The 27292-nt window shown below is 50.6% G+C and overlaps 1 protein-coding gene across 1 annotated transcript; it reads left to right on the top strand.

Moving 5' to 3' along the window:
• The first annotated feature begins 800 nt into the window (after positions 1-800).
• On the top strand, positions 801-25767 carry METRNL (meteorin like, glial cell differentiation regulator). The gene is made up of 4 exons (XM_075440792.1): positions 801-1062; positions 6682-7070; positions 24074-24133; positions 24808-25767. The coding sequence occupies exons 1-4, from the start codon at positions 950-952 to the stop codon at positions 25122-25124; spliced, it is 879 nt and encodes a 292-aa protein (XP_075296907.1). The 5' UTR covers positions 801-949; the 3' UTR covers positions 25125-25767.
• The last annotated feature ends 1525 nt before the right edge of the window (positions 25768-27292 follow it).

The following is a 27292-nucleotide window of genomic DNA, read 5'->3' as shown; positions in this document are numbered from 1 at the left end:
AGTGGGGTCACTGCTGGCACCCACTGTGCCCAGGGACAGGCAGTGGAGTCACCCCTGGGCACCCACCACGCCAGAGGACGGGCAGTGGGGCTCATCGCTGGGCACCCACCATGCCCAGGGTCAGAAGGTGGGGCACTGCTGGGCACCCGCTGTGCCCAGGGACAGGCAGTGGGGTCACCACTGGCACCCACTGTGCCTGGGGACAGGCAGTGGGGTCACCACTGGCACCCACTGTGCCAGGGAACAGGCACTGGGGTCACTGCTGGCACCCACTGTGCCTGGGGACAGGCGGTGGGGTCACCCCTGGGCACCCACCATGCCAGAGGACAGGCAGTGGGGCCCATCGCTGGGCACCCACCATGCCCAGGGTCAGAAGGTGGGGCACCGCTGGCACCCACCATGCCCGGGGATAGGCGTCGGGGCTCATCGCTGGGCCCCCACCGTGCCCGAGGCCAGGCCGTGGGGCACCGCTGGCACCCACGCTCTCCCCCAGCGCAGAGGAGCCCGGGGCCTTCCCCGGCCACACGAAACCCTTCGCCCCCCCGGGGATCGCCCCTTCCCCGCACAGCCCCGGGGCAGCCCGAGGCCGGGGGCCGGGCCGGGCAGGCAGCGGGGTGGCCCCGCAGGGCCGGGCCCGGGGGCAGCGGCGGTTCCCGCTCCGGCGCCGCGTTTCGCTGCGCAGCGAGTGCGGCCCCGGCGAGGCGGGGGGGGGGGGGGGGGGAGGCGGGGCCGGCGCTCGGCGGGCGGCGCGGGGAGGGAGGCAGGGCCGCTCCCGCCCCTCAGCTGGGAGCCCCCAGCGCGCCGGGGCCAACTCCAGAGCCGGAGCGGCGCGGAGCCGGGCATGGGGTAGCGGCTGCGCTCCCCGCCATGTAGGCGAGCCCGCGGGCAGCGCTCTGCACCGCGTTCGCACCCGGGCCGGGGGGTCGCGGCGGGGCGGGCACACGGGACCATGCGGAGCGCCCCGGCCGCCGCGCTCCTGCCGCTGCTGCTGGGGCTGCGGCTGCTGCTGGGCGGCGGGGCCGCGGCGCAGTACTCCAGCGACCTGTGCAACTGGAAGGGGAGGTGAGGCGAGACCCGCACCGCGCGGGGCGCGGGGCCGGGGGGGGGAGCGGGGGCTGCCGCGTCCCTCCCCGCCCCGCCGGGGGAAGGGGTCGGTGCCGAAAACAAAAGGGAGAGCCCTCGGGCTGCGGAGCGGTGCCGGGGCTCGGGGAAGGGGCGGGGGGCGGCTCTGGCTCCCTCCCCGGGCTGGAGGGGCCGGGCCGGGCTCCCCTCTGCTCGGCGGCGCGGCTCGGGGGGCTGGGGGGGGCGGGGAGGGCGGCGCCGCGTCCGCCGCGGAGAAGTTTCTCCCCGCGACCATCTTCCCCGCGGCCCGCAGCTCGGCGGGGCCGGCCCCGGGTTTCCCCCCCGGCTTCTCCCGCCGCTGCCGGGGTGCGGTGCACCTGGGGTGCGGTGCACCTGCGGAGCGCTACCCCCCCCCTCTCGGCGCTCCCGCCCCGGGCGCGGCCCCGCACAGCGCGGCCCCGCGGCCGCTGCCCGCCCCGGGACCTCTCCCGCGCTGCGACCCGCGGAGGCGGTGATGATGATGATGGTGATGGAGAGGAGCCCCGGGAGCAGGGGCTGGCACAGCGGCCTCCCTCCTGATGCGTCCGCGTTGCGCTGGTTGTGAAACCTCTCCCGTTCTCAAGTGTTTATCTCCCAAATTATCTTTCCTTTAATTGCTCGGAAGGAGTTGAACGTGTGCGGTTGGGTCTGTGACCTCCGCCGCCGCGGAGAGCTTTCAGAAACAGCTCTGCTAACAAGCAAGTGCTGCTGGGTCAGGCTCGCTGTACGTGGGGAGCAAAATGTTTTCGCTCTACTGTTCTGTTCCAACGGGACTTTCTTTAAAAGAAGAGCTTGGCCAGCTTGTAGCAGAAGGGAATTTTGGAGCAGGGAGAATTCAGAGAAGGGAAACAGCTGGATTGACTTTCAGCGTAATAATTTCGTATCTGTTACTGTCTGAAAGATGCAGATGCTTGGTGTTGACTTTCTCCTGAACTCTTTTTGACTCTCGACAGTTGACGTGTGGTTCATCCCAGTGAAGGCGAGGCTGTTTGATAGGGACCAAACCTATTCGTTCTGCAGCAAACTCCTAATTGCATCATTTTGCTTTACCACCCTCCTCCCGGCTGTACCTGCGTTCACCCCTCAGCATCCGAGCTGCCTGGGCTTACCTGGAGCTTACCGTGTGGTGGCTTGTAAAAGAACGAGGGCAAACCCCTGTGACCTTGTCCTGTTTGGTTCTTACTTTTGTCCTGTTTTCTTAGAGCAAGCAGCGACCACCCATGTCACCTGAGCAGGGCTGGAGTAAGCGATGCCCTGAGTATCAACTAAGGGGGTGATGCTGGGGGGGGGGAAGAGAAATATCGTTTGCTGTGACTGAGTTTGGGGCAAACTGGTGACACGAGCTTGGACTCACTTGTTGCAGGGTGGGTGGTGACAGCAGTGGTGATGCCGTTGGAGGCACAGGGCAGGAGGAGCTGCCTTGGGTTCAGTCTGGGGGTTTTCGCTTGTGTGAGAGGGTCCCGGAGCCCAGGTGGGCAGGAGTCTTGGGAGGGGAGAATGGAAGCCAGGCAGGCTTTGGCTGGTAGCAAGCAGGTGTTGTCAGAAATGTTGGCAGTCCAAAGGCTGTTAAATATCATCTGCTTTGTCCTAGAAGGCTAGCAGTTAAGAAGGAAGGAAAGGTGGTTTGATGTACCAGTAAATACCATCTAATTAGATGTTTCAGTGTGGGTACTAATGGCTGTGTGGGTCAGAAAGGATTTTTTTTTTTTTTTTTTTTATGTGGAATATAATGTTTTTGAAGTCATGTGATGTTTTTTACCTTAACTAACTGTTTGAAAAATCTATGAACTCGAATGTCAAAATGTCTTCTTTCTTCACACAGTGAAGTTCTAGGTTGTCTTGTGCTGGCAGATTTGACAGTCTCGTCATCTCCTCCAGTAAACCTGGAGGTTTTTTCTCACCTTTATATACAAATCTGTATTAAAAGTAACAATCTTACAAGTTGGCTATTCTGGATATGATTTTTTTTTTTCCTATTAGCTTGTGGAGAAGTGATGAACTTAGATCCCCAAGTAGTATGAAGGGCTTTGCTAGGATTCCTATAGGTATCCCTCTCGCTTCCAGGGAAATCTGATGCAATGCTCAGCCCAACACCTGCAATTTAAGTACACTCAGCAGGCCGTAGCAGCATCTCAATAAATGGCTTGGCAGAGAGCTCGCAGGAAAGCTTTGTCCAGAATAAAGCAGAAACTTCACTATGGTGTGCGTCTGGTTATTACTCTTGCTGTAACTTTGAGTTTTCATACCGCAGTGACCTCTCGATGCTTTGGGCAAAAGTGCTTCAGTGACGTGCTGAGAACATCCTGGTCTGGCGGGTTTGGCTGTAGGAGCCAGAATTCAGCTCTGATGTGGCTGCTTACATCCATCGATTTTGCCCTCTGCACCGGTGGATGCTCTGGGGAGGTCTCAGTGCTCTTGTCATCCTTAATTAGATACCCCAAATTAGGAGTGAAAGTTCCCTGTGTTCACTGGGGGGTGCTGGGAGGATGGGGGTACTTCTAGGCCTCTTCGGCGCATCTGTAATAGAATAAATAAAGTAAATAGCTGCAGTAGTGTGAATATTCTTCCTGCTCTCTTTAAAGAACACCTGCTGCATGTTGCAGCGTAACAGCGTTCTGCACCCATAGCAGGGCAGATCCTTCAGGGCAGACAGAGGGGGGTGGCTGGAAGCAGAAAGGGAGAAGAGTGTGGAGACAAATGCAGTGATTCAGGATGTCCTCATGGATCGGTATGAGGAAGCAGTACTTGCTGTAGAAATGAGTCCCAATGAACAGCACACATTTGAAAGGGAGCATGGATGGCTCATCCATCACGGGAACCATCAAACAGCTGCCCTATCTCCTTGCCATATACTTAAAAAAACAAAACCAAAAGTCAAATGAGCTTGAAAAAGGAGGAAGAAAAAAAAAAAGGCTCCTGGACCTCTATTGTTTTGTGGCCGTGGTGTGTGTGATGACTGGCTCGTGAGGGCTAAACAGGACGCTAAACAATCTCGCTATGTGGTGACATGTCATCCTGACGGAAAGCAAAGCGACAGGTTTTACTGGGTGATGGTGGTTGCTGTTAAGTAATGTGAGCATGGATTTTGAAATCTGCTTAACTTTTGAGTCATCCTTTATTAAAAGGCTTACTGCGTACAGGTACTTGTGCTTGATGTATCTGTCTAATGGCATCACTCTTGCCTGTGGGATATAATTGGCTTTCCAAAGATAATTTCAGAGTCCACCCTGTTTTTTGTTTGAACAGCATGAATGTTTGAACGAAATGAGTGTTCAGGCTTTTCTTCTCTGGCAGAAATTCGCTGCCTCGGTGTTGTTGGGATCCCTTGCAACAGCAGTTTCACTGCATGAGTTCAGAGTTTTGCCGCTGGTGTCTTCTTTCTGTTTAAACGCTCAAGCTTCAGGGTGGAATTTGCCAGTAGAAGTCCTGCAAAACCTTCGCAGCTTATTTTGATGTCTGGAGTAGGAACACGTGGTGTGTGAGGGTAGGGGTTTTTTCCTTTTTGCTGAGGGATAAGCTTTACACTCTTTAATTTTACTTATCCACCTCTTGCACATAAACAGACTTCTGTGTTTTCTGTTGAGTGGCATCATGCGCGAGCTGTGGTGAAAAGTGATTTGGTGGACCAGATGTGGATTTACAGTCAGCTTGAAATATCCCATTGAAAGTTAGGTTTCCTGAATGTGTTAAGTACTACTGAATTTGAGTGCAAGAGACTAAAGGTCAAAAACTTGTCCCTTTTTTCCTCGTCTATGTTCTTGATGTGGCTTTCAAGATTATTCAAAAGCACATGTTTGCAAGCACTATTGTTATTAAAGATGACTTTTTTTGTGAGCTTCCTCATGTAACCTCTATCAAGTGGGTCACACTGACACTCATGATAATGAGTCACGTCAACAGTAAATGCAAACCATATGGGGTTTTTTTTTCCCCTTCTTTTATCCATGGCTTCTTGTTACTTTCTAAATGCTGACTTGAATTTAAACCCTCTTCAGCACCTGAAAATATCTTTGGGGTGAGGAACTGTGTATTTGGAGGTTTCTGTTGAGAAACCAGAGCTGGATGTCATTACTTGCACTGTACCAAAATATGTTCTTTGCCACAGATTTCCTGTGTAACCTCAGACGAGTCACTTAATCATTTGTAGTTATTTTTTTCTCTATCTTGGTTCTTCTGCCTACAAGTGGGAACGTTGTGAAGTTTCCCTAAAGTGCTGCAAAGCAGACCCCTGAGCTGCATGGAGAGCTCTTGTTTTGGGTGGTGCTCTACAGGCGCAGAATAAAAGACGCTTATGTTTGCGAACTAGGTACGCAGAGTGTAGGAGGAGAAACAAGCTTGGTGGTGAAGTGGTTTGCTCGTACTTGCATAATAGGTGTGTGACAGGACAGGGACTGGGACCAAAGGATTTTTGCCTAATGGCCCAAATACTGTAACCAGTAAGCCAGGCTTCCCACAAGTGTTTCTTTCAACTGGAGTGCCTACAGCACGCAGTGTCATCTTCGTGCTTTGAGTCACTCTGGGTAAAGAGCCGGGGGGGCTGGTCCAGCGTCAGTGACAGGCAGCAAGGGTTGTTTAGAGCTGTCCTCAGTTCACGCAGTGGGTAAGTGAGTCAGAGGGATTTACTAGTCACCCTGCTTAAGCCCGGCTGTTTGCTCTCCTTCCGCTGGCAGTTGGCCCTGGGATCCCTGTGTTGCTCTCCTGTCCCATCTCTGTGGTCCCCGGCTCTCGAAATGGCTGTTGGGGTGTTAGTTTTTGGACATGGTGCTGGGTAAGGCCATGGGAGCGATGGTGGCTCTGTGCCCCAGCGATAGTAGCTGGCCACGGGTCTCTTCTGCTGCACACCCGTAGCTGTGTGTCTGCTTGTAGCCCACTGGAGCTGGGCGGTCAGATGATAAGCTCATGTTGGGGAGGAGCTGGGGAACAGGTACATGTGCCGAAGAAAGCAGCGCAGTTCAATGCTTCCCCAGCTATGACTGGGGGAGTGTAGTGGCTGCCCTCCTCTTCCTACCTCCCAGTCTGGAGACTGGGGCTGCCCAGCTGGGGTAGAGGGTATCAGTAGCACCCAGAGCATCCCTTTGCTCCAGTTCACAGGGTGAGCTTGGCATCTCTCCCGGTTTCAGATCCATTGGAAATATAGACTTGGAAGGGGAACAAAGTGCTCAGAAAGAGGTGGAGTCCGATCTGCGAGGCTGGAGAACGTGCTGGTTTAAGCCACCAGGAAGGGAGTTCAAGCATACGTGTTCTACTTTGTATGCGCCAAGTCATCTGCCACAGTAGCTGAGGCTGGAGTAATTTAATTGCTTTTGATCATGTGCTTATATCCTATTTAATTTTGAAGCCAATTACTAGTGGTTTGAATTTTTCTTTTGAGAGATGATTTAAAATTGTCCCATAATACTAAGATTGCAGTCTTGCAAGAGACAAGCGCTTCTGACTGCTGCTGAGCGGGGTGGGCCCAATACTCAGTCCTGTCATAGATTTCCTGCGTTTGTTGATGTGGGTCTTTGAAGGTTTGAGGTTATGACAGTCACGTTACTAGCTCTGTCATTTCTCTAACTTTCTCTTTCTTTCTTCCCCCAGTGGCTTAACTCACGAGTCTCACAAGAAGGATGTTGAACAGGTCTACCTCCGCTGTTCTGAAGGGTCAATAGAGTGGATGTATCCCACGGGAGCACTCATTGTCAACCTGCGACCCAATACTTCACCTGCCTCTTACAAACATTTGACTGTTTGCATAAAGCCCTTCAAGGACGCTGCAGGAGCAAATATTTATTTGGAAAAAACTGGAGAACTGAAACTCTTGGTCCGAGATGGAGACCGCAGCCCCGGTAAAGTGTACTGCTTTGGCTACGATCAGGGGGGCCTGTTTGTTGAGGCCACTCCTCAGCAGGACATTAGCAGGAAGATCACAGGCTTCCAGTACGAACTGATGAACAAGGGGCTAGCATCTGATTTGCACACAGTTTCTGGTGAGTTCTGCGATATTGGTCATATTTTCACGTGCTGTATTGGATGCACAACAGACGGCAGAGTGAGTGAGTGGGAGAGTGGTTGGGACTGAATTTCATGTGCTTTTAAGGACGTTTTACAAACATTGCGGAAGAATTGTCTTTTTTTCTGTTTTTGTTGTTGTTTTTTGGAAGCTGGTACCATAGGCTGAGTTCCAAATGATTTGTTGAGGGCGACGTTGTGCACAGTTCTCCCCGTGCAGCGTGGGGTGAGTCACAGGAGCTGGCTGTACCCTGCACTGAACTCCAGTGTGCACTGGGCTTCCCAGCCTTGCTGTAACAGTTTTCTAACTACTTTTTAACTCAGTTTTTAAGACCCTGTTGCATGTTTTGAATAACAAACATTTAAACAAGGAGGAACTCCTTTTCTGTGGGTGTTTTTTCTCCCGTCTGCAACTACTGCTACTTGCTGACCTAATTGTTGCTTTTTTTTTTAAAAAAAAAAAAAAACAAACAAGGAAAATGGTGTGTTGCTTCCTCAGCTCTGCCTCTGACGCTGTCTTGGGCATTACTGTGCCATGGCAGAGCTCTTCAACACCATGACAATACTTTCACAGTGCCGGTGTTGTCTTCTCTCTCAACCATTATGAAAAGCAACTTTTGTAGGGAGAAGCTTTATGCCAACGAAGAGCGCGTAGGAATAGGGAGTGGACAAACTGAAAGAGCTTGCAAGCCTGAGAAGTCTGATACTAAATACAAGCTAAATACCATTTGGGAACAATAGCTCTAGGTGTAACCTAGTTATGCTAATCAATTAGTTTGAGAAGAAGAAAAACTAGTATTTGTGGCGGATGACGGAGGAAGGGGAAGTCCTCTTTAGACAGGCGGTATCTCATGCATGGGTCTTGTCCGTTCAGAATTGCCTCTAGCTTTTATCCCTGAAACCAAGGAGGGGAGGCTCCAGAATAGCCTGAGGAGCAGCAGATCTATGGCAGTTTGTCCCAAATGACTCCGGAGGTTTCAAGATTTAGGTATTTTAAGTGGGGAGGCCGTGGTGGCAAACCAATTTCTCTTTTGAAAAGGTAGGGCGTGAAGGCAGCCCTGCAGCAGAGGAGAAGAGCCCTCACAGCACACTTGAGATGACTTGGCCCAGGGTAAAACCCAACGTAAAGTGAGCCTAAGACGCTGTGCGTAGGCTGGCTGAATTCTCTGGTGGTGATGCCATATGCTTTGCCTGAGATGCTACTTGATAAGTGGTGGTGTGGCTAATTAAACTGCAGCTGTATCTTCGAGGCTTTGCATCCCTCGTCCTTGTCGGGGAGCAGTGATTGCGGAACTGGAGTCCCGTCCTCTCTGCTCCACTGGCTCCCTTCCACAACAGCACTCTGTTTGTATGGCTGTGCGTGCTCACCGCCCTGATACTCGTTAGATGCTGGCACACCAGTTCAGATGTGGCTCTTTTTTTTTTTTTCTGTACAGCTCTTAGTTGGGCTGATACGGACAGCTCTCAACTCGGCGAGACGGTAGCTGGCAGAGGGCTGATGCAGTAACCCCAGGAACTGACAGATGGCGTGTTTGCCATGAAAACAAAAAGACTATAAACACAAATATTCAAATATTTAAGTTGCCTTCTTTACTCTTGCCATGTATGCAACTTGTAGCTTAGTATCGAGGCTTCTTCATTTGAAGCATTCTCTGCTGCTGCGTTGTAGAAGTGCTGCAAAAGAAGGGCATCCATCTGCTGCAGAGCTGTTTTCCCAGTAAGATCACTTCTGCAAAGATGAATATGTTGTGTAGAATGTTGGCTACGTTGTAGAATTCCATTGCAGAAGACATTAAATACATTGTTTGATCAGTTATTTGGAGAATGTTCCCAGATTCAGTGCTGCTTGCTTTGACCGGCTGTGAGGATGGACACGCAGGCAGGCTGGCGAGAAGTCACTTAAACTTACCAAGAGAAGTCCTGTACTCTTTTTTTTTCAAAAAAAAAAGTTGAATTGCTTTTGCACATAAGTAAAATAGTATGTGAGAAATACTGCTCATCACTGCTGCTTTTAGTTTGCGCTTAGACAGGATTTCTCCCGAGCTTTGCTGAAATCGAGAGGACTCGCTGCTGGCACACGTGACGTTGGGAGCCAGCACACACTGCTGTGTTGTTAGAACTGAGTGCTCTTCGTTCCACGTACACTCTTGGAGATTTTTTAAAGCTGATGGGAGTTTTGTTCAGAGACTTTCAGAAGTCAAACCGAGGCCTGAATCCAATTACAGCCTTCCTTTTTGATAGGCATATTGAATCGCTTCTGCCGTGGCTGCTGTTTTCATCTGTAACAGACACTGGCTGGGTTTCGGCGCGGTCTTACGAAACAGTGTGGTGGACTCTCTGCTTCGCGCTCCAAGCGTCTCGTTTGGACAGAAGAAGCTTTTTAATAGTTCATCAGCAGAGCCTTCAGGGCAAACTAGGGATCTCTATTGTATTTTAAATTATTTCTCTTGCCTTTTTTTGGATCCCCAGACTCTGGGAAGGGGTGACGGGGGGTGAAAACACGATGAAAATGCCATACATGACTCTTTCCACTACTCAGTCAGATGAGCACTTTTATTCTCCTATAAATATCTATATGTCTGGGGAAACTGCCAAATAGCTGCCTTCTGAGGCTGCTGTAGAGCGATGCGTTTGGGGCTCCTTGCAGTTCGTGGACCTTCTTTCTTCTGGAGCTGCTGCTAGTTTTTCTGCGAAACCTCCAAATACCTGCACTTTACTGAGCTGTTGGTGTGGAGGGGAGGTTTGCAATCAGTCGACTGAAACCACTGGTGGCTTCGGAATCAGAGAGGAGGCTCAAGCCGGAGGCAAGTGCTGACCTTCAGGGAGCTGAAAACTGGCTCTAAGGTTCTGCATTTCTCTCCCAGCATACTTCTGGCCTTGGTCACAGAGGTGGCTGGCAGCGGTTTGGCCTGCTCGCCTCTCGGGCGCAGCGTGACGGCGCTGGGCAGAGCTGGCAGGGCTGGCGCAGGCGTGAGATGCCGCTGCGGATGGGGCATCCATGGATGCCGCGCTTCATCGGACGGCGAAGGGCCGAAAGCCATGAACGTTGCAGCATTTTCCTACGGCTGTGGAGCCGGGGGACGACTGTCATAAAAGACCCAGGTGTGGGGCTCAGCACTCCGGCCCGTTCCTTGTGCAATAACTGCTCACTAACAGCTTCTCTCCGCTGTCCCTAAACCCTGTGTTTGTTTCCTGGTGATAATTGCTGTACTCTGCCCTGGAGTTTACTCTCTCTTCCTAACCTGGCATCCCAGCTCTGATTAAAGAGTTGTAAGTCATCTGTTTAATGCTTTAATGACCTGTTGTGTCCTCAGAGTCCTGACATTGCAGGGTGCATCGACAAATCAGCAATGCTTGGCAGGGTGCCTGTGGTTTAATTAGAAAACCTCAAGTTTTATTAGTTTGCAGTCATTCTTTCCCACTTAATCAGAGTCTAGCAAATAATTCAATAGAAAACATACACAGGTTCTGAACTGGCCTTTCCCTTTTCTCGAGAAGGTTGAATGACGCAGTGCAGTCTTAAAATTTTCCAGATTTGGGGTGTTTAACCCTTTTCTTGGCTCCTAGTCTGCCTTACCGCGTTCTGTTAAGGCTTCCCTAGCTGTAGGAAGTAGTCGTAGTGTACTGATAGGTTTTAACTCGGAATGCTGAAGTTTGGTGTGGGATGGTTTTTACTGTAACAGTAACCAGCAAAAAAAGTGCATTTCTGGGGGCTTGTACTTTCTTAAGCCGGGCAGAGGAGTGAAGGCAAGCGTGCTGCAGCGCTCGTCACCGTTCTGTGTGAGTGAGCAGTCCCCGAGAAGGGTCGGCTTGACAATTCAGACATCTTGATGGGTGTGCTCTCCTCTTGATACCTGAGGTGATGGGTGACTGAAAGTGCTTCTGATTTCAGATTAGGTTTTGGACTGGAGCCCTAGATAACTCCCATCCACACTGATGGTCCATTAACTTCAACTCCTGCTTGCAGTAAGGCTCCGAAGCCCTGGTGTTTGCCCAACTGAGGAGCTGAGACACTGTGACATTTTGGCCCGAGGCCATTTGAGAAGCAGCAAAACTTGTTTAGGTTGTTGGATTCTGTTGATTCTGATCTTCTCTGCGTGTGCTGGAAGAAAATACTGTGGGTCTCTGCTATGCTGCCTGGATGCAAGCAGACGGAGGGTTTGGAAGAAGTATTGCTTGGCCATGTAGTTCCTGGGTGTTCTGAAGGTGATGACCCGCATGAGGTTCTCAACTATAGTGGAGTGTGTGCCCAGCCTAGGTCTGCCTTGCACCGCAGCGAGCTGCTTGGATTCAGTTCCTGTGGGAAGTGTGGAAGTTTTGCTTTTTAAGTTCTGCAGCTTCTGCCCGACTAGTCTGAAACAGGAATCTGTAGGTTTGATGAAATGTTTTGGAGAGGAAGGTCAATCCTCTTCCCCCCCGTCCCACCAAAAGACCTTTATTTTGTCAACTAATGTCTGCTTTGAGAGCGTCGCATCCAAGCTCTGGATCCAGCTCTTGGTAAGGTGTGTAGTTTGCCTTTCCCATTGCACGCTCGTGGGGATGTCTGTAATGTGGTTGTCAGAGCTCCGGAGGTAAATGGAAAGCCCTTTCACTGCCCAGCCACTTTGGTGGAGTAAAGAAGTCAAACTTTAACAAAAATGTACCTTTATCTTGATGGCATCTACGGCTTAGTGCGGCTTCTGGTAACTGTTTTATAACTTTTCTTTATTAATGCTGGGTACCTGGCCGAGAATGTTAACGGATAGGAGGTACAGCACTCAAGTGGGGATCAGAAAAACAAGGCAAAACTGGATAAATCCAGTTAGCTAATTAAGATCAGTATTCAGCTATTTCCTGTATGCGGTTAATTCACTGGCCTGAGAAAACAGATTGGAAATTAAAGAAAGCTCGTAAGTATTTGGGCTGTGCCAGTGTTTCTGCTAACGAATGGCGTTTTGAAGCCCCCCTCTTAACTTCCGATCTTTCACAGAGTCTGGGTTTGGCGGAGGTGGGGCACCGAGCTGCGTATCTCTGCGTGGGTTCTCCCAGAGCGCTGCTGCCGTCGCAGCTCGTTGGCTTCTGTCCTCACGCTTCTCCTCTGGTTGCTCCCAAACATCTGACTTCTTTTTGGTTTCTTGGAGGCTGAACACGCTGCTGGGCTTTGTAGCCTGAAGCAGCAGATGCGCTGGCGTATTTTTTTTACTTCTTGCTGGGGCGGAAACGCTCTTGCTTTTTGTCCCAGAGGCCGGTGAGCGGGACGCTGCGACTGGCGTGCCCGCTCTCTGCCAAGGTGGAAATCGCGGCCGGTCCCCACCGTGCTCATCACTGCTGTTGGCCACAGAGGTGGTGGAAAGAGGCCCTTGGAACACTTCAGCTGAAACTCCCCGCGACCTTTATGTGCAGCACAGGTTCTGCTTGAGTCATTGTGACCATCTGAGCTGTTGGCACCGCGCTGCGTGCCGGGGTGGGAGCACGGCTGTGCGCGGCGGGCTTGGCAGGGCTGTGTCACAGAATCACAGAATAGTAGGGGTTGGAAGGGACCTCTGTGGGTCATCTAGTCCAACCCTCCTGCCAAAGCAGGGTCACCTACAGCAGGCTGCACAGGACCTTGTCCAGCCGGGTCTTGAATATCTCCAGAGAAGGAGACTCCACAGCCTCCCTGGACAGCCTGTGCCAGGGCTCCGTCACCCTCAGAGGGAAGAAGTTCTTCCTCATGTTCAGACGGAACTTCCTGTGCCTCAGTTTGTGCCCATTGCCCCGTGTCCTGGTACCTCCCGTGAGATGAGAGGAACGGCTTGCTGCATCTGCCCCCCAGGCTTCTGCACAGGATGAAACTCCCATACCTCTTGGAGCTGGGCGGTGTTAGGGGGAAGAGCAAACCTGGATGGAGTCCGGTCTGGTTTGCACGGAGAGCAGAGGTGACGCCGCGCTCCTCCCAGCAGGATTTGCGGGCGAGGCGTGTACCGAGCGGCGATGCGAAGCCGAGGGACCGTCCCGTGGGACCGAGCCCGCGGTGGCTGGGCGGTGCGTGAGGCAGCCTCTCCCCTGCAGCCACAGGCTGGCGGCTGGCTTACCTGCGTTTTCTCTCTCGGTCAGCAGCAAGTTTTAAGAGAAACCCACCAGAAAACAGCCTGACACGCCGTTCAAAATACGCGTCAGCTGTTTGCCTCGTGAGGGGCCGTTTTGACGCTCCTGCTTTAGCATCCCTGATTTCCCGAGTAGTTTTTTCTGTGATCGCCCTCCTTGCGGAAGCGTTTTCCGCAGGAACTTTCCTGTCTTTTCTGGTCAAAAGGGCGATACAAAGCTAGATACAAAGTCACTTTTTACGAAAGGGTAAGCAGCGTTCCCTAACCCTACGGGTATCTGAAAAAGCACAGTTTAAGCTGGTTTTTGAGGGCCTTTTGCTGAGCTGGGTGTTAAGGGTCAACATCTAAACTGATCACGCTGGCTGCTGTCGAACAGAGCCTGGAGTGGGATTAATCTTAAGGAGCTGGTTACTTCTGTGCCCAGAGTGGTCAGACTTGCAGCGAATGATTAAACGGGGAGGGGGGCAAGGGGGGGAGGCTGAGAGCAAAGTTTTTGGGTTCCTTTCTGTGTGAGATGATTTCAAAGTGCAGCTCTGATGCTCGGGGAGCGCACACGCTCTGACGCGTTCTTCAGTGGAACAAAGGAGACGTTTTGGGGATCTCAGCCTCGATAAGGTGAGAAGTGTTGAACGGAGAAAGTCTTCAGCTAAAAAAACAAAACTGGAGGGATGCCCTAATTTAATCTCTTCTTTCCCCAAGAAAAGGGGTTTGCCATCAGTCTCCTCTGGCCCTGCTTGCCCTTTGATGTGGGCAGGACAGGAGCTGGCTTTGCAGTGGGCAGAGGAGGTGACAATGGAGCTGCGATGATAAATACACAGCTGCAGGGGAGAGGGGGTAAGAAAATAGCTTATTTTTGCTAGACTGGCCACGAATGCCGTTAGCTTATTTCTCAACTCAGTGGGCAGTCAAAACCAATAAGCAGTCAGGTGTATTGTCCGGGCAGCTGGGGCTCTGCTTTGCTCTGACCTTTCTGTGTTGCGGCAGATAGTCCCACAAACAGATCTGCAATCCAGCCGAGTTGCTTGGCAGTCTTTAATAATGCTCTGTGCTTGCTCTGCAAAACTGTTTAGTTTGCTAATTCCTGAGGCTGTAGGGAAAGAAGGGATGGGGGGAGAACTGCATTCCTCTTCCCGCCCCCCACCTTCCCTGAGGAATAAGAAACGTACTGAAACATGGGCCAGATATTCCCTGTGGTAGGGCCTTGATTTGCACGACAGAAAATCTCCTTAGTTTGTTTTATAAGCCAGAAAATACACACTGTAACTTTGCGTGGGTACTTGTAAACTACCCTGGACGCAAAGCGATGATATGTTAAATCTGAACTTGGGAGGCTCGATACCAGTCAGGAAAGCTGCGACCGTGTGACACTCGGCTTTGATCCAGCATGAACTTCTGCTGATGGTTCAAATTTGTGGAAGGATTTCTTTTTTTTTTGTATGGGTACCTCCTCGGGTATCTCTCTGTGCGGCTCCGACTCCGCTATGGGCATCGACTCCTGCAACCTTGGTGTTTGCTGGTGTCCTTTCCGAGTGGAAGCCCTGCCGCTGGGAAGCTTGTGGTGATCTCGCTTTGTTTCTCTTCTTGACGAATTTTATTTCTACTTGGCTAGGAAAGATGAGGAGCTACTGGAGAGAGTCCAGCGGAGGGCTATGAGGATGATGAGGGGACTGGAGCATCTCTCCTATGAGGAGAGGCTGAGGGAGTTGGGCTTGTTCAGCCTGGAGAAGAGAAGGCTGTGAGGGGACCCAATATATACTTACAAATATCTTAAGGGTGGGTGTCAGGAGGATGGGGCCAGACTCTGTTCAGTGGTGCCCAGTGACAGGACAAGGGGCAACGGGCACAAACTGAAGCAGAGGAAGTTCCAGCTGAAGATGAGGAAGAACTTCTTCCCTCTGAGGGTGACGGAGCCCTGGCCCAGGCTGCCCAGGGAGGCTGTGGAGTCTCCTTCTCTGGAGATATTCCAGCCCCGCCTGGCCGCGGTGCTGTGCCCCCTGCTCTGGGTGACCCTGCTTCGGCAGGGGGTTGGTCTGGGTGACCCACAGAGGTCCCTGCCAACCCCTGCCATGCTGTGATCACTGGTGCTGGGCTACACGTGTGGAGCCTGGCCTGGCTTTTCCGTGCCATAACTCCCCCGGGATCGTTCCTGTTCGTACAGGATGCAGCTCTGCCCCACCAGAACTGTGAGCAGCTTTGCACCAACCGCATCTGTGTGTGAGGGGAGGTGAGAAATTTAAGGGGGGAGAAAAGGGGAGAAAGTCCAGGTTTATGTGAAACGGTAGATGATCTTAATGTGACAAAGAAATGTGTGCTGTTAGGTAAGAAAAGGTGTATATATCTTAAAGCTTTTCCTGTTACAAATGGAAAACTTTAAGTAACTTTTTTTGGGGTTAACTGAACAATGTTAGCCCTTCCACAGCCCCTCTCAAGAACAAGCTGATCAAATAAATGTGGTTTTAAAACGAAAACTGGCCTTGTTCCTTCAGAGCTCTCCCACATACCAAAAAGCATTTGGTTTCTAGAAGCAGGAAGGAGAAGGACCTGTGTGGATGTGAGTGCACATATGCTACTGTTTTTTTTCTCTCTTTTTTTTTTTTTTTTTTTTTTTTAAAGACTCACTTAATCTTTGATCTGTCATTACTCCACTCTCGGGGTTTAACTTTAACCAGCCACTTGTTACTTAATTCTATTCCCCTACCCCACAGGAGGCATTAATGGACCGGACCGAAGAGGAGGGTGGTGGGGAGGGCGGGAAGGCTCTGCTTTCCGGGCTGGTTTCCAGGCTGGCAGTGGGTGCTGGCTCCAGGCTCTCCCACAGCCCGGGCAGGGGCAGAGGGGAGCTCCGGCACCGGGGCCGTGTGCCTGGCTGCGCAGCTTCGCTGGGGTGCCCGGTAAAAACCACCTTACTGTCTCATTTTGTGCCCTGCAAGCGCTGCGTGACATCTCAGCTACCGGACACGAAACCAAACAAGCCATCAAAACTTCCTTTATAACTGTGTCTTCCTAGATCCGATTAGTGTGGGCTTTTACAAGGCTTTGGAACGACGTTTTCTTTAGAAGAAAATGGAACATTTTCTGAGTGAACTTTAGAGGGGACGAGCCAAGCCCAAAGTCTGTGTGGGTTTTGAGTCAGGAGAAGTGTTTGCTGTGCTGCTGGGTGGGCAGCGTGGAGGCGCGATGGGGCCGCTGCCTGTGCCGGGGGCAGCGGGGAGAGAGGTCCTGCCCCGGCGCCAGGGGCGGAGGGGACCGGAGCAGCCCCTCGACAGGCCCGAGGCACCTCTGACTTCAGCAACGCGGGCACCCTCGCGCCTGCCCAGCTTCCCATTCCTACCTGGGGCAGCGGCGGCAGGTTCGAGGAAGGAGAGAGATATTTTCTGTGAGATAAACAAATAGAAGTGGGGTTTTTATGGCTTGGTATTGGTGTTTTGTGCACACGCAGCAGGAGAAGTTCCCGGCAGGTGCCTTGCTGCCTGCGTTTCTCTGTAACTGCAGATAGGAAGGGGGAGAGAGAAAGCAAGGGTATGGCAGGTGATTACAAATACTGCTTGCACAGAAACGTGGACTAGGGCAGTTGCAGAGACACTTCTTGTTTGCTGGGCTCTCTCTTTCCCCCTGCGATTCAGGCAGATGGAATTTAACTGAAAATTTGATCTGCTGAGTAGGCCTTTTTGGACACGATACATTGCAGGCTTGACTGTAACTGAGGACGGTTACAGTGCTGGTGATGCAGCGGGTGAGTGCAGGAGCTGGGCTGGGAGGTGGCACTGGTCCCGTCGCCGCTGTGTCGCTGCCCACCCCAGCACCGAGGCTGCCGCGGCGGCGTGGGAGCCCAGCGCCCGGCGCTGCTGGGTGGGCGCTGCCCTGGCATCGCGAGCGCTGGGGCGGCGGAGGCTGAGCTGCGCTTGGCTGCGTACGGCGGGAGGGGAGGGAGGGACACGGTGCGTGGGACAGGAGTTGTATTTTTCCTGGTGGAGCAATAAGCAGCCCAGAGGAGGTGGGACAGAAAGAAGTATCTTTAAAATCACATCTCAGAATTTTTCCTGGGTTGATGCAACTCCTGCATGGGCCTGGAGGTAGAGACTAATAGTGTCTAATGCTGCTGGAATAAAAACTGCTCCGTGGTGGCTTTTTCATTCCTTTTTTTTTTTTTTTCTAATTTTTAAACAAATGGCTGTTTGTGTTTCTAGCTGACCTTTCAGCTCATTTGTTAGAATGGGTGCTGCATCTTGGAACAGCAAAAAGGCATTGACTCTGCAATCCCAGCGGGTCCTGACGTCCTCTGTAGCCGCTGAGCCAAGTTTCGTTTTGAAAGCTGTTGCAAATGGAGCTTGCCTAGTACCAGGTCTCCTCCTCGGACCGTTTGCAGAAAGAGTCTTCTTTGGTACTTCTTGAGGACTTTAATACCCTCTTGGAAGACATTTCTGTGAAAAGATAAATTTCTGGTTTATGGTCTCTTGTCTGAACGTTTCTCAGAACGCAAAGGTCATCACATCTCTAATTGCAAGGTTTACATATGCTTTTTATTCTTTCTTTGCAGGAAGGAAGTGGTATTAACTCAATTCTCTTGGCACAATCCATGCCACAGCGTACGAAAGTCTGCATTGCATTAAACTTATTTGCAGGTTTAAATTGTTCTTGGCCAGTGTCTGTATTTTCCAAGTTAATTCTGGAAACTTGTCCGTATGCGTAAGTTGAACTGAATGTTAGAAGTGAGCTAAGGCAAGGTGCTGGCGTTGACACTTTCTCCTCTGAAGAGGTAAAATCACCGATATTCCTGCTTCACTTGCGGAAGTCGGGGGAGAATGTCCATTCCAGCATCATGATTTTGGTCCAGCTGCTGAATCACTGTCTTGTCCTGTACCAGATCTTGGCTGTGTTTTGGCTGTAGAAGAAGGGAGTCTTTGAGTTTTGTGTCTTTGCTCGTGATCCTTGTGCTGAGCTGCCTTTTCTGCTCAGCACAGGGGCTCAGATTAACTTTCTAGCAAATATGGGGATGAATTCTGCTGCCTTCAGAAGAGCGGTAAGCGCTCTCAGTATGTTATTCCTAGCATTAGCCTTCTGTGCATGGAAGAAGCACAATCCCTTCAGATCCCGTGTCCAAGGCTTGTTGAGCCGAGAGACTGGGAGCAGCACGAGTCCAGCTCTCGTGTTTGCTCCCCGACTTGGCGTTTTCCTACTGACACGCCGGAAAAAGTGCGGTGCTTGCAGAAAGCCGTGTAATCCTACCCCATCCAAAGACAGGAAAACCTTGTAAAACGAAAGAGCGATGAGAGAGCCCCTCTGTGTGTTGTGACGGGGTGTCAGTGACTTCCAGCCCAGCTGCGGAGACGCTCGGTGGCATCTGGCCGCGTTTCCCCTCCGCGTGGCCGCAGGTATCGCGTTAACGGCAGGAGGGCTGGAGCAGCTCTGCCGGCCTGAGCTCCCAGCCAGCGTGTCCGTTCTGCATCGGAGGTGCGCTGGCGTGCAGGTGCATTGGTGTCGTTTAGACGGTGGTTCGGTGTGGGGGTTGTGAGCGTTTTGAGGTCAAATGTCACTTTGGCTTGCTCAGGAAGAGCTTTCTGAGGGGGTGATGAAAGTTTGAGGTACAGCTAGAAAGGAGATGACTAGTCAAAGCCTAGTAAACCAGAGTGTTGTCAAATTCTTGTCCACTTCCACCCGAATTAGCAGGTCTTTTTGTCTGGGATATGAGCTGTGGTGGATTGGGTTCATGACAGAAGTGTTGCCACGTCAGACAGGCGGCCTACACAAACTTAGAGAAGAAACTATTACAAGGATTTATTCTGCTTTTTAATTAGTTAAAGCAGAATCAGGCAAGATTTTTTTTCTTCTTGCTTGTATGATGTTTGCCCTTGAACTCATGTCTCCCAGCTAAATCACTGATCCAGTAATCACTCGAGACAGTCATTTCTGCTTAGAAGTCAGAAAAATGACTGAGAAATGCACCATCATTGGAGAAACCGCATCTCTATTTTTATGATCTACTCTCGGAAGTCTGCACTCTGTGTTTCCAGGAAGGAGACTCATCCTATGATGCCGTTTCCAGTACGGTTGCAATTACAGAGCTGCCAGCGAGAGTTTGAGGGGTGTGGGTGGGGTTTTTTTGTTCCATATGAACCAATGCTGATGTCAGGCTGAGGGCTTTCATCCGGGAGACAGGTCTGTGGGCCCCGCACTGGTGTGGCTGGAGGTGCCGCAGCACAGGCTGGCTTAGCTTAGGTCAACCTGGTCTGTGACAAGACCCGTGCGAATGTCTTCTGCTGAGCCTGCAAGAGAAGAGGCTACGTGTTTTAATCAAAGGTTTAAACCTAGAAAATAATGCTTTTAACCCTGCCTGGGCCTCCTCGGTAGCTTTTGGCACTTAAAAGGTCTGATTGCTCTTCAAAGGATTATTCAGAAATACTAACGTGTGGGTGATGTATGCCACGGAAACTGGAAGCGCAGATAAACCAGCTCTGTGTTTCCCTCCCCCGCCATCCGCACCTCCACCGCACCGCACGCGTGTACGAGCTTCTTAATAAAACCAAAGGGTATTCCTCGGTAAAGCGGTTTTCTGCGATTGCTTTGTGTTAAACGTTTTCACTTCTGCTTAAAGGGTGTCTCTCTTCCTGTGCGCGCTGCCGGAGCGGTGACGTCTGTTCAGCAGAGCCTACCGGAGATGGAGGGTGGAGGGAGAAAGTGGAGCTTTGGGACAGTGCGTAGAGACCTGCAGCCTGGTTCATCTCGTCTGCTTGGTAGCTTGATAATGATCTAGTCTACCTGATAGCTAGAGAGAGGTTGCAGAGCATGTTGAGAAAATTCAGCACAGACAAAGGAGACTTCTTACTCGTGGGCTGGAAGCTGGTTTTGGGGTAGGGTACGGTCAGTCGGACCCATGGGTGGATGTTGAAACACAAATGTTTCAAAAGAAGATCAGGCCCATTCATGTGGTTTCTGCGATGCCTGCAGCCAGAACTAGCATGTCTGACTTGGAATGTGTCCTGCAGGGAGCTGTCATCCTCAGCCATGATGATGGTCCTGCAAATAACCCCCATCTCCTATTTTCAGAGGATAGAAAGGTTGCGTGCAAATGTTGCAAACCGAAGGAGGAAGGACTGGAGCTGTGTGTGTGCTGAGAGAGGATGGCAACGCCTACCCACAGGTCTTGACGCAGAGGAGACTCATGCTACATTACAGTGCTAAAGGTGCACTCAAATCCATCCCCAATATTGGAGGAGATCCTTTCTAGACAGCTCGACTGGCCAGTGCTGGCTGAGCTGGGGACCTTCTGGAGCTCGTGGCACCTTCTCAGGGCACGTCCCTCTCTTCCCGAGCGGTTCCGCCTCCCCGCGGAGAGGACCAGCAACGCATTTGCCAAAGCTGTTGGCCAACAAGTGCAGTCTATTGTTAGTATCGCCGCGTCCTCCTCGGTAACATCAGGTTCAGAGGGCAAATCGCTCAAAGCAGCTGGGACATGACTGCTGGCTTGTGAGGAATGATGTAATTACATCTCCCTCTGCGGGGAGGTGAATAGAGAGGCCTTTGGAGGCACTGGACTGGGGGGGTGGAGGGAGAGGGCTGCCTCAGGTTACTTCAGGTCAGGATACTGTCAAAATCCATCAAAGGCATTCCCAGGAGAGTCGGCAGCCGACGTGCACAATGCAGGCTTTATGCCACCAGCCATGGAGTTGAGTTATAGGCATCTGGGCTTTAGAGGGCTTCAATAAAACCTCGCTTTTCTCACTTCTTTTTTTTTCACTCTTCCCCTGCTGCTGTATGAATTAAGGCTCTTTGGCTTATCGAGTTTAAAGGAATTAGAGCAGCTGACGTTGATATTGTTGTTGTTGCAAGTTCATAGACTTGCTTTTGGACGCGAGAACCTGGGCAGCCCTCGAGACACCCCCAGGGAGTCGGGCATCCAGCAGACACAGGCGTCTTGTTTGGTAGCCGGGCCCGTTTCCCCAGAAAATGAACATCTTCACCTGCTGTGTGTGAGCGAAGTGCTTTTTCTGGTTCTCTTTTCTTAGTTGTAAGGATGCTTCCCATTTTGCCTGGGGTGTGTGCGTTGTTCTGACCTACTGATGGAGCAGAACACCTGCCCCTGATCCTGGAGTGCAGGACTGCTGAGCTGCAGCTAGAATCACCAACTCGCGGCATCAACGCACGGATTCCTTAACGGTTGTGATTCAAAACAAAGCGAAGGCATTGCCTCCTCCTAAGGATTTTGTTTCTTTTATGAGACGGTATAGGAATGAAGCTTTGGTTGTATCGAGTGAATGTTATTTGCCTTTTAATGGTCCATTTACCTCGGCAGTAATCCTTCCCGACTCGCGTTCCATCTGTGCTTGCATACCTTGTTTTTGCCACTTGCAAGATATATCTGATACCCTGTGAATGCAGATGTGGGAGTTGTTCCACAGAGCAGATTTCTGTTTTTCGTATGTCTGCTGTTGCAGTGATGGGTGGTGGTAAATGGCTGTTAAATAAGCTTGCACGCCGCCGAGCTGCTGTGAGTCAGCGTGGCTCTGGAGTAGGTTTGAAGTAATGATCTGGTGTGAGCAATGCTGAGCACTTTTAATTTCCTTTTGCATTTAAAAAGGATGCAGGATTTTGCCTAGACTCCACAATTAAAAGGATTTGGTTCTGTGTATACGTGGAGATTTGTTCATTTGATTTATTATAGTGTCAGTCCATTTAAATGGAAGGAACCACTTTTAAGTATTTTGCTTTTCATCTTTAATGCTGTTGCTTGTGTTGCACTCCTTTTGAGAACAAAAATGGGTTAGTCATTTTGGTTTTTTCAGTTTTCTGATGGGGTTGGACAAACTACAGAGATGTCTGGTCTAAACCAAGGCTGTTTTCACTCAGACTTAAAAAGGCCGAGATGCCTTTTTATTATTAGATCTTTGCAGAACAAAATATCTGAAATCCGGTGTCTGAAATCCAGCTGTGGACTTTGAGGCTGTCCATCAGCTGTGCTTTTAGAGCTTCTGTCCATGTGAAGATGCTGTAGGATTCGTGCGGGTGCCCTCCATTTGGGCAATCTAACTCGGGTCCCGATTTGGCAGAGGGTGGCTGGGGGAGAGGGGCGTTTGCCCTGGGTGGATGTGGTAGGTGCCGTGAATGAAACAGCTCCGTAGTAGCATGTTGTGTGACTATCCTGTCTAATATAATTTTCTCTGTCGGGTGAAAGTTGGATGTTTGGTCTAGTCACTCATCAAAATCCCGAGTCTAAAAATTAAAAGATCTTTAGACTGAATTTATTGTGGTACTCCAGTTATGTCCAGGCTTTGGCTGGCTCTGTATTTCTCATGGTATTAAACAATTTCCAAACTTTTCCAGAAAAGAGAGCTGAAAAAGTATGTGGGGCAAAGAAGGAAGGTAAAGGCTGACTTGTTTCTAATGGCCCTGGAGGCATTCAGACTTGGCTAAATAGAAACGCCCGATCGATCCAGATGCTTTAACAAAACTATTTTGCCTATTCCTTGTCTCTTCTTTTGGAGCTTTTTAACCTTCTTGAATTATTCCTTCAAATATCCCTGCCCAGAAATGTGCATTTTACATTGTCTTTAATCCTGTTAAACAGCGTGTTACACTGTGTATTAATCATCTGACTGGAGCAAATCTGGTGGATTTGGTTCAATAATCCCTCTTTCTGGATCACCGCCTTTCTGGGACCTTGGAAAAAAAGAAGAGATTTGCCATGTCTTACGTTAAAGAGCGGCTTGTGCTGTCGAGCAGAGGAAGGCAGAGGCTGAGCAGCGTAGGCACCAGCTACGCGTTGTTTAGCTTAAATCTGCTTCTTAGTGCAGCGGATAAACTTCTCCGGGAAGCAGGCGGGGGTGAGAGGAAGGTGTGACTATTTGGGAATCTGGTAGCTAAGTGTTTTCAGATGTTGAGGTTCAAAACCTAAATTTTTGGGGGTGGGGAGGAGTGGGGTAGCGTGAGCCTGGGGTTCGATCGTGGACCGTGTGGTGAAATGAGCTGTAGCTCCAGTGCTTCGCCTCGTCGCCGCGGCAGCCCCGCCTTGCCGTAGCCTTTGCCTGTGCTCATCCAGGCAGAGCAGCACGCTTGGTGGGTTTTCATTTTTCTCACTGAGGTGCAAGTGCTGCTTCGAGATGACACCGAGTGAAAGAGGTGGGCTCTGACCCTGGGCCGCTGGCGGACAGACTTAATTGGCATCGCCGGGCAGGGCAGACCCTGACAGCGAGCAGATTCCTGCGCTCACAGGGTACTGCAGAAACATCTGTCCGGCAGCTACAGTACCTTCTCCTCAGAAATAGCTGGCTGAGTACAAAGCGGAGCCGCATGCTTGCATTGATTAGATGAGTGCAGATATCCGAACGTTGCCAGCAGCACAGGAAATGGTCTTTGTGCTGCTCGAGCTCCAACAGATACGGCCCCGCGTTTCCGCTTCGCCTCGACGCCCTCAAACACATGTGCTGGGGTTTTTTTCCTCCTCTCTTTAACCTCCCCCACTCTGTAACCTCCTGGATCTTTGATGTGGTGATAGGCTGAATGGCTTGTGAAATAGCCCAACAAGGCTTGATAGAAATTGTGAGAAAGAAGCTTTGCCTTCAGAGTTTAAAAGGCGCATGATCTTCAAAGCCCTTTCAAGAGCTTTGAATTTACAGCGGAGCACGCTGCGAATGCGCCCAGTGTCAAAACATTTTGCGTAAGTGCAGCGAGCGTGTGGGGTGTTTGCTGGATAACACGTGCCAGCAGGAGGGTCAGAGATCCAGATTCCTGCTTCAGTACAAACATCTCACGGGGGCTAGGGTTGGCCTGCGTTGCTTGGGGCCTTATTGGTGCCTGACAGGTCTTTGGACCACTTGTGCCGGTGTCTTGTGTGTGTGTGCACTGGTTTTGGTTAAATTAAATACTGGTTTATTTATTTGCTATCTTCTAGTCCTTTGCTAACTGTGACCCTTTCTCTCCAGCTCCCTGCCGACCGTGCAGTGACACAGAGGTCCTCTTGGCTGTCTGCACTAGTGATTTTGGTGAGTTGTTGCTCTTGTTGCTCTCTTGAACGTGACATCCATGAACAGCAATGGACACCCACTGACACCTGACAACTTCTACCAGCAATAAATGCTGGGTGCATGGGAGAGGGAGGGGGATGTGGTGTGAAGGACCCCAAAACCGTGTGTCCAGCTGGCACTTCCCCAGGGTGGACAGAGAATGACCCAGCAACCGCAGTGGAAGTAGAAGTTCCAAGACTTGCGTGTATCTAGGAGAGGCCTTTACTTGCAGCCCTAAAAGGGACTGTTGACGAAAGACCTAAAGTTTCAATAATTCTCTGTGCTTCCCTTTTTAAAGGGGAAATTGATATCTGTCATGGCTGAAGAGCAGAAAGGATGTTGTCAGGGGCTCTAAGCATCTATCTTGTTGTTAGAACTCTTTATCATGATTGGCGCTATTTTTCCGATTAATAAAAAAATTAATAACGGGTGCCCTTTGCTGGACAGATCACAAATACAAACTGTAATAAATACAAATATATGCTGGAGGTTACTGATATAAGCTTAACTCTAAAAACAAAGGACCAAAACTGGGGCTGCTGTAGTGAGGTCGGTTCCCCTTGAACTGCCTGGTTGTGTGAGGCTGAGTTTGGACCTGGTTCTTCCAGAGGGGTTTTGGGTAACTCTTCCTTACGCCTTTTTTCTGTTTCCAGTGATCAGGGGCTCTATTCAAGACGTAACGAACAAGGCAGAAGAGCAAGAATCCATAATTCACGTCGGTGTCAACAAACTGTACAGGCAGAAGAGCAAAGTCTTTCAGCTCACGGGGGAGAGCGGGAACTGGCGAGGGCAAATCAAGACCCTGCTGGAGTGCGGGGTGAAACCAGGAGACGGAGACTTCCTCTTCACGGGACGCATGCACTTTGGGGAGGCCAGGTTAGGCTGTGCCCCTCGCTTCAAAGACTTCCAAAGGATGTACAGAGAGGCAAAAGACAAAGGGCTAAACCCATGCGAAATTGGCCCCGACTGAAACCCCCTGTTTGGCTGAAGATTGCTTTTAGCGTTTGGCCGGGAATATTTCCCGGCCGCGGTGAAAACTCTGAACGAAACCGGTAACTGAGAGCACGGACAGAGCTGGAGCGCAGGCTGGGACCCCGCAGGACGCGTCTGCAGCCTGCGGGGCTGTTGGACTGATGCAAGCAACAGAGGTACGAGCTCAGAAGGCTGCCAAGCGAGCAAGGCTGGATTTTTAACCAAACTTGTCTTTACGAATTAAGTTATTATATTTTTTTAGTGACTTCCTTAGGAAAACAAAGAAAACTCCCATGTCTTAATAAAAAACCCAAATGAAAGCCAACATGCCTTTGTATCTTTTTAATACTAATTTTTAAAAATGTCTTAAGCTGATGTAGCATTTGATATGGCATATTCTGTATAAATGGCCAAGAATGTGATAGAGCACGGTAAAACATCTTAACATTGATGCTTTGTAAAAAGCTTGGTGTACAATTCAGAGTTGTTTCTTATGACAGAAATTTATGGAGCCAAACTCTTGTGTCTGTGTTCTTTTTTTTTTTTTTATTTGAAAGAATGTACAGTCGCCGCCTGCAATTTTTTGTCCAGGCTGGCAAATTCTTTCCATTCCAGAGAAATAAAGGTCCCTGGATTTGACACATGCTGCTTAAAATCTGTGTTTTTTTCTTCTCCATCAGGCTGACCTCAGCTAGTCCAGATGTGCTCAGAGATCAGTTCTGGGCCACTCACTTATTTTGTGGCTTCGCTGAGCAGAAACAGAGTTCCTGTGCGGCACTGGGAGCCGCAGTGTTTTTCAAAGGGGAAGCGGGAGCTATTTTTGGAGATTTTTAGACACGTGTCTAGGCAAGGCTCTAAGTGCTCTTCTCTCCGATGCCTGTGGGGTTATTTTGGGAACGGCTCCAAAGAGGAGGCTGCCCCCATGTTTAGCTTGAAGCTTTTAATTGTGCTCACTGGTAGCTCAGCGCGAGGTGGACGTTCGTGCCTGCGTGTGAGTCCTGGGGGCCAGGACCAGGCCACCTTGTGAAAAATAAGCGCTTTACTAAGGGTGGGCTACATTTGCAGGCAGTGTCCTGTGGGAGGTACAGGAGGTCTGCCCACTTGCTCGGTCCTGTCATTCCCCATAACCTACAAGGCGTCACTTTAACGGTACCTTTGCATTTTAACCTCTTGCCCATATTAATTTCTCAGCGGTTTCTACTGCCCCAACTTTTATTCTAGGCCATCAGGTTCTTTAAATAAAAAGTTTCCACCTAGTGACTGTCTTTGCCTCATCCCTCGCCTGTCCTTGATGTTTGTTGTTTCTGAGGCTCAGGGAGGGTGTCTGGAGCGACTCGGAGAATGGTCTTCTTGGGTGGATGCAGGAAGTTCTAAGATGGATGGGACAGAAATGTCCCATGAGACTTATCGGGGTAAAAAAACTAGGATTGTACCAAAATACTGGCCTGAAGTGGAACCAAAATCCTGCTGAAAGTATTTCTGTAGACTTCCCTCAGCAAGATTTCTTCTGTGGGCCTGCTGGAGAAGGGGAGTTTCTTTTAGCTGTGCTAAGATGATCCTAAGAGGCTCCAGGAGACAGTGGCTGCTTCTGCAAAGACTTCTAAATCCCATTTAGCATCCGTGTATCTGCTGCTTTGACCCCAGCTGCCTTCCAGCCTCCCGTCAGCAAAGCACCAAATCCAGCATCCTGTTCTCGATGGTTCAAGGTTCCCCCCATCCTACTTTGAAGAGAAATGGACCAGGACCAGTGGAGGGGGAAATGGTTCACCCTCTGTCTTCCAGCCTGCCCCAAGCCCTCTCCTGCATCAGTTTCCATTTCCAGGGATCTCAACCCAGCCTTTTGTAGGCTTTTAAAGAAGGTTCTGTGCTTTAGCACCGAGATAACTCCCGATTACATCTAAGGTGGCGTTTCAGCAGCCCTGTGCCTAACCTCTCCTGTCCCGCTGTGCTTGGTGAGCTTTTTCCAGTGCAGAGTGGCTGCTGGCAGGATGAGGAGGGGAGAACAACATGTTCCTGGAATTGTCTCCAACCTGCCCACTCTCCTCTTCCTATGCGAGGGGAAGAGGCTGCGTGGAGTGTTCAGCCAGTATTTGTGAGGACAGCGCTAGCAAAATACAAACCGTCAGGGAGGCTTTGGCCCTGGAGCTCCAGCTTTGGCTGCAGTTT

Source organism: Opisthocomus hoazin, chromosome 21 (genome assembly GCF_030867145.1).
Source record: "Opisthocomus hoazin isolate bOpiHoa1 chromosome 21, bOpiHoa1.hap1, whole genome shotgun sequence".
Taxonomy (NCBI): Eukaryota; Metazoa; Chordata; class Aves; order Opisthocomiformes; family Opisthocomidae; genus Opisthocomus; species Opisthocomus hoazin.
Note: the sequence above shows the minus strand (reverse complement) of the source record. Positions and strands in the feature narration are given on the sequence as shown.

Excerpts from the sequence above, each read along its gene's own strand:
- METRNL (XM_075440792.1), top strand. The coding sequence starts at position 950 with ATGCGGAGCGCCCCGGCCGCCGCGCTCCTGCCGCTGCTGCTGGGGCTG. Across the intron at positions 7,071-24,073 it reads TGATTTGCACACAGTTTCTG|CTCCCTGCCGACCGTGCAGT; the intron begins GTGAGTTCTGCG and ends CTTTCTCTCCAG. Across the intron at positions 24,134-24,807 it reads TGTCTGCACTAGTGATTTTG|TGATCAGGGGCTCTATTCAA; the intron begins GTGAGTTGTTGC and ends TTCTGTTTCCAG.